The 6,813-nt window shown below is 33.8% G+C and overlaps 1 protein-coding gene across 1 annotated transcript; it reads left to right on the forward strand.

Moving 5' to 3' along the window:
- The first annotated feature begins 2,253 nt into the window (after positions 1-2,253).
- Positions 2,254-4,713, forward strand: LOC112709224 (uncharacterized). The gene is made up of 3 exons (XM_025761121.1): positions 2,254-3,524; positions 3,612-4,196; positions 4,422-4,713. The coding sequence occupies exons 1-3, from the start codon at positions 2,254-2,256 to the stop codon at positions 4,711-4,713; spliced, it is 2,148 nt and encodes a 715-aa protein (XP_025616906.1).
- Positions 4,714-6,813: the final 2,100 nt, after the last annotated feature.

The following is a 6,813-nucleotide window of genomic DNA, read 5'->3' on the forward strand; positions in this document are numbered from 1 at the left end:
ACATATCGATATCTCTTGTTCAAGCCCGACCGGTAAGTATTATTGCTTACCTTCATCTTGATATTGACTACATCATAATATTAATAGCATTGGTCGAAATCTACGTCAAAGGACTAATTATAACCATGCAAAATTGGTTGATGATTAAAGCTACCTTGTAAAGAGACTAACCTGTCTCAATTATAGTGGTTAATGATTTTTTTCCTACAATACTTTCTTAAATCGAATCTTTTTTGCTTGTCCTTTGTGGACAGAGATCTCAATAAATTGGCTAGTATTGTACCTAATTTGCAAAAGAAATGGTAATTTTTCCGTGGCTATATAAAATTACTCTGGTTTGTTTTATTCATTGTTATAGTTACTCTTTTGATGTAAATATATCCTTATTTGCACTAAAAGGATACAAGTATTGAATCTTCAGTTCCAATGCTTAGTGTTAGATATTTTCTAAATCTCTTTTATAAATACTAACATTTTGAAATTAACATTGGTTTGGTCCTTAATAAATTTGATCTCAGTGTACTGTTATAATTTTTATGTTATTCTTGCCTATTGAGGTCAGATAATTTCATCTTATGAACTAGATGAAATTTCAAAACTCTGTCATGAATAGATGTTAATTCTTTCTGAAACCAAACTGTGTTAAACTTAAAAATGTTTGGACTAAATTGATGTCAATATTTTAGGACAAAGTGACACTGATTTCAAAACGTTAGGAGTAAAGAAGGATATAGTCTCAATCTTCTACCTTTTTGTTTGTTTGGTTGTGGATAAAAGTTTTCTTATGTATTGAAGATATATTTTGGATTTTGCAGTAGTATTTAGATGGGTGTTCTGGCACATTGTGAGCATATAGTTTCCATGTTACATATTATAATTGGATGCCCTATCATTTAAACAGTTCTCTTATTCTCTGTTCTTGAATGTATTCATTATAGTAAAATTAATACTTGTAGTGATATGTATTATGTGCCTTTCACTCTTTTTAGGCAAATCAACATTGTGATATTGCTACTTGTAGGTTAAGGCATTGACAGACCAATTTCCTGCTGCTATTCCACTTGCTTTGGCATTGAAACAATTTTTGGCAGACCGGAGCCTTGATCAGTCCTACTCTGGTGGCTTAAGCTCGTATTGTTTGGTATGAACGACTGCTTTCTTTTACATCTAATAATAATTTCTCAGTGAACTTGCCAAATCCTTTTTGTCCTTTTTGTAGAAAACTGGAGTACGTGTCTGCTAATCTTGCATTTCTTTTGATTTTATACATAGCTTAATAATTAAGAACATCTCAGATTGTACATAGAAATTCTATGAATACAGATTCATGTCTTAGATAATGTACATATTTATATCTATATTTAGATCAAAATCATCTTCATCAGCAGTCAAGTTATCATTATTAGCTGCCTCAGAGGGAAAATTCGCATTCGAAAAGATCACTAAAAGTTCCTGGATAGTTTAATAAAGTTTATTTTCATGCTAAGTTATATAAGTTACTTTGCAGTTTGCACATCTCTCTTTATATTATTAATTTTATCATCATGGACAATATGGTCACTTTGTTTTTAATTTGATCACTTCCGATTAATTTTAAAATATATGATGTCAGTTAGGCCAATATGTTATATACATGAACATGCTTGCGTGAACCACCTAGCTAGCTTCCTTGGGATTTCGTGTACATTAATTAGTTATATATTTAATTTAATTTATTAGGTATATTTATTTATTATACTAAATTATTAGGTATATTTATTTATTATACTAAATAAAAAGTTAGGACTCTATATATAATGAATTATATTTTATAAATGTTATATTAATTAATTTTTATTGTTCAAATCCGTTAATAATATAACTTGATATTAATCCTAAATTATCAAAAATACAACATTCATATATTTTTAGTTGATTATACATTTAATTTTAATAAATCTGTTAGATATTTAATTTCGTGTACATTAATTAGTTATATATTTAATTTTAATAAATCTGTTGGTGATAATTTTTCATGTGAAATAGGTTTTAGATCTTCTTCAACTCTTGCTGCTAGCTACTTTACTTTGAAAAAAGAAGGGAAATTATCATCTGAAAGAGGTAATTATAATTTTCTTATATTTTCTTTTAAATACTATTTAAGTTTTTAATATCTGATTTGCATATAAAAGAATAAATTTCTTGCCTTTAGAATATATATAGATTTTTAATGAATAGATTTTTTAAAATCATTATTTGTAATCCCTCTTAGTCATGTCAATCGATAAGTCATGGATTGGAAAACCACGAACCACACATGAGTATAAAGATGGTTTAAACAAGTTTTTGGATTTTGCTTTTGAGCATCGATCTCTCGCGGGTCGTCAGATTAAATGCCCTTGTCCGGTGTGTGGTTTTGGCAAGTGGCAAACAAGAGAGAAAGTTTTTGAACATTTAATAGTCAAGCCATTTCCAGAAAACTACAAAGTTTGGTATTGGCATGGTGAAGAAGTAGTTGGAGTTGGGTCACAAGTTCATCAAACTAGTCACATTGTACAAGATGATTTGACATCTCAGCATCCAATGGTAACAATGCTCAATGACGCGTTTGGAGTTGCTGGACCTGACTTGAATGAAGATGGAGATGGAGATGAAGACAACATAGAAGATGGAGATGGAGACAATGCAGAAAATGAAGAGCACAATGGAGAAAATGTAGAATTTTACAAGTTGTTAGAAGATGGCAATGAACATTTGTATGAAGGGTGCACAAAGTATTCAAAATTGTCTTTCTTAATTAGTCTGTATCACATAAAGTGCTTATATAGAATAAGCGACAAAGCCATGACCGAAATTCTCAAGTTATTAAAAGATGCCTTTGGAAATGCAAAGATTTCAAATACATTCTATGAGGCCAAGAAAACCATAAATAAACTAGGGCTTAATTATACCAAGATACCTGCTTGCCCTAATGACTGCATGTTATATTGGGGGGAGGATGAAGATTTGCAAGAATGCAAAAGATGCAAGACATCTAAATGGAGCGATGCTAAAAAGAAGAAACCAGCAAAGATCTTGCGATACTTTCCACTAAAACCGAGACTTCAACGATTATTCATGTGTTCTAAGACTGCTCAATCAATGCAATGGCATGCTTTGGCAGAAAAGAAAGATTCGAAGATGAGGCATCCGCGAGATTCTGAAGCTTGGAAGACATTTGATTTACTTCATGATAGGTTTGCCGAAGATCCTCGAAATGTACGTCTTGGTCTTGCAGCTGATGGATTCAACCCCTTTGGAGCTATGCGTACAAACTATAGCGTTTGGCCAGTGGTGCTTATTCCATACAATCGGCCTCCATGGGAGTGCATGAAGCCAACATCACTTATCTTGTCAATGATTATTCCTGGAGAAAAAATGACGGGGAACAACATAGACGTATACTTACAACCTCTTATTAAAGAGTTAAAAGAGTTGTGGTATGATGGTGTTCAAACATTAGATAGGTTCAGGAATGAAATGTTTACATTGCGAGCAGCATTAATGTAGACAATTAATGATTTTCCAGGCCTTGGTAACTTATCTGGGTGGAATGTACACAGTAAATATGCTTGTCCTACATGTAACTTCAGCACTGATTCATATAGATTAAAGCATGGTGGAAAATGGTGTTTTTTGGGGCATCGCCGTTTCTTAGAAAGGGGTCATAATTTTAGGCTATGTCGTGCAAAATTTAATGGAAAAGTTGAGTTGAGGGATCCCCCAGCAGTACTAACAGGATCAGAAATATTGGAACAACTTAAAGGAATCAATGTTTCATTTGGGAAAGAACTACAGGAAAGTAAAGGTAAGAGGATTCGACGAAAATTTGTTGAAGAAGATGATGAATCGGGGATGTGGAGGAAGAAAAGCATATTTTTTTATCTTCCTTATTGGGAGTCTAACTTATTGCGCCATAATGTAGATGTTATGCACATTGAAAAGAATGTTTGCGACAATGTATTATACACTTTGCTCAATGAGACTGGAAGGTCAAAGGATAATCTCAAAGCTCGTAAGGATCTTAAAGAAATGGGTATAAGGAAAGATTTATGGCCAGATGAAAATGGGAGATATCATCCATCTTTGTTCACAATGTCAAATTCCATGAAAGATATATTCTTGCGTACTATAAAGAATATTAGAGTACCAGATGGTCTCTCGAGTAATATTTCACGGTGTGTTGACCTGAAGCAAAGAAAGCTTTCTGGATTGAAGAGCCATGATTGCCATGTTCTTATGCAGCAACTATAACCCATTGCCATACGTAATGTGCTGCCAGATAATGGCCGATTTCGGGTTACTTTATTCAAATGTAAATGGGCTGACACCACTAGAGAACGGGGCTGTAGAAAGGATAATTGGGGTTTTAGTTCTGTTAATTTTTCACGAGTAATACACAGTGGTGACCGAGAGGAGGATGATCCATATATTGAAGCCTCACAAGCTCGAATGGTGTATTTTGTCAATGATGAAGTGAATAAAGATTGGAGTGTTGTCGTGCATTTGAAGCCAAGAGATTCATATGATATGGGGGGAAATGAAGATGATGAACCATGCGAGAATGAGCCATGGTTAGAGCAAAACTTAGATTCTTTATTTGAAAATGGTGATAATCTATCATTGTTAAGAGATGAGGTAGATGATGAACTACTAGATAATAACATTGGAGAAGACGAACACATGTCAGAATAGTAGGTGAGTTTTATTAATAAGTGGTTTATTATAGAAAAATAATTTTTGTCTACATTTCTTTTTCAATTTAACTTTTGTTTGTAAATTTTACATAAATATGTTGTTTAGACTCATTAATTGATTTAATGGAACTACTAAACCTTGATGCACATTTTATTCTATATTTATTAATTATTTATTTGATCTATTATGCAGATATGCCAAAGCAAAAGAAGTACAAGAATTTACTTAAAGCAGCAGCTGCCAATTCTTCACAAGACAAGTCAGTAGCAGCTGCCAATTCTTCACAAGACAAGTCAATAGCATCAAATGCATCACAAGTCAAGTTCCTAGCAGCTGCAAATTTCTCCGGGGCAAGTCGGCAGCAGCTGCAAATTCCTCCCGGGACAAGTCAGCAGCTTCAAATTCCTCCCGGGACAAGTCAGCAGCTTCAAATTCCTCCCGAGATAAGTCGACAGCAGTTGCAAGCTCCTCCCGAGACAAGTCGGTAGCTTCAAATTCTTGTGAGCCATCATCAGTTGCTCCAACTATATCTGAGCATCCATCCGTACTTAAACGTGAACGTGGGCGTGAATCTAAGCATTACTGGACTGTTGATGCCATAGGTATGTAATATTCTCAAATGTAATATTCTCCAGCCACCTATCACACTATTTCTTTCACTCCTCTTCCTTTCCAAATTTCACTATCTTCCAATTTACATGTCCTTGTTTAGATTTTCCTCCAAAATATTTATGAGCCATGAAAATTTGTTAAATTAAAAAAGACTTTAAAATTTAGACAAATAAACCCACCTAAAAGACTCATTTCCACTTTGATTTCTAGAAATATTAAGCTGATTATTGAAGTTTAGCTTCTTCCTCATTTAATTTCTATAGAGGCAATGCTTGGTCATTAAAACATTATCACAACAAAGAGCAAAATATTCAGAATAATAAAAAAGCTTTGAAGTTATTGATCTTCACGCATATTTTACATATGCATGATTTCTCTAAAGTTGATAATTGATGGTGTTTTTATGGAAAAACGAATTTCCAAGACACAAATCCAACCGGCAAGTGTACCGGGTCGCATCAAGTAATAATAACTCACAAGAGTGAGGTCGATCCCACAGGGATTGATGGATCAAGCAACTTTAGTGGGTGATTAGTTTAGTCAAGCTAACATTGAAGTTAATATGGATGAAATGTAGCCAACAGAAAGTAAATGGCAGGGAATTAAAAGTGCAGAATAATTAAATTGCTGAAACTTAAATTGGAAGAAACGTAAATTGCATCAAAAGTAAAGGGGTTGGGTGCTGGAAATTAAACAGAGCAATAGATTAAGCAACTAGAAATTTAAATTGCAGAAAATGTAAATGTGCAGGAAATTAAATCAAGCTCAATGTGAACAAAGATGTGAAAGTGCAGAATACAGGAAAGAAAATTTCAGAAAAGTAAATGTAGCAGAAGAGGAATGAAACAGAAAGTAAAATGCAGCTCAATTTCAATAGCTAAGGGAAAGTTGAAGATCTCAGGGATGGAGGAGACTAGAAAACAAGTCTAGATCTCAATCCCTTCCTTGATCCAACAGAGAATAATTGCAGAAGAAAAAAAAGAGAAGCAATCAGTGAAGACTCAAACTCAATCCTCAATTTCTTAGAAATCTGCAGAAAGTAAACAAATAGAATTCTCAAAGTGAAAATGAAACAGAATTCCTCCAATCTCACTCAAAAAAAAAACAGAAAAGAAAACTAAGAGAGAGCTATCTATTACTACTACTCCCTAATGTGCTAGCCTCCTTACAAAGATGGAAATGATGCCTTATATAGGCTTTACAAAATAAAATGAAAATGAAATTAAAACAAATTACAAAATTGAAAATCCTGATTTAATTGATCCATGTGCCTTTGAGTGATGATGTGGGCTTTGCTTGCTTTGGATTTGAGGAGAAATGGGTTTGGTTGGCCTTGATTCAATTTGGAGAGGAATTGAATTTATATGAAATTGAATTTTTGGCCCATGATTATTTGCTCCCAGGAGGCTGCCCTGCCCTTGTGGAGGGCAGGGCAGAAAATTGATGCGTGGTGCGGGCGTGGTGCGGGCTTGGTGTGTGAAGATG

The sequence above is a fragment of the Arachis hypogaea genome, chromosome 9 (genome assembly GCF_003086295.3).
Source record: "Arachis hypogaea cultivar Tifrunner chromosome 9, arahy.Tifrunner.gnm2.J5K5, whole genome shotgun sequence".
NCBI classification, from domain to species: Eukaryota; Viridiplantae; Streptophyta; class Magnoliopsida; order Fabales; family Fabaceae; genus Arachis; species Arachis hypogaea.

Coding starts and splice junctions, on each gene's coding strand:
- LOC112709224 (XM_025761121.1), top strand. CDS start 2,254: ATGTCAATCGATAAGTCATGGATTGGAAAACCACGAACCACACATGAG. Junction 3,525..3,611: donor ACATTGCGAGCAGCATTAAT/GTAGACAATTAA, acceptor ATGTAACTTCAG/CACTGATTCATATAGATTAA. Junction 4,197..4,421: donor CTCTCGAGTAATATTTCACG/GTGTGTTGACCT, acceptor AGTAATACACAG/TGGTGACCGAGAGGAGGATG.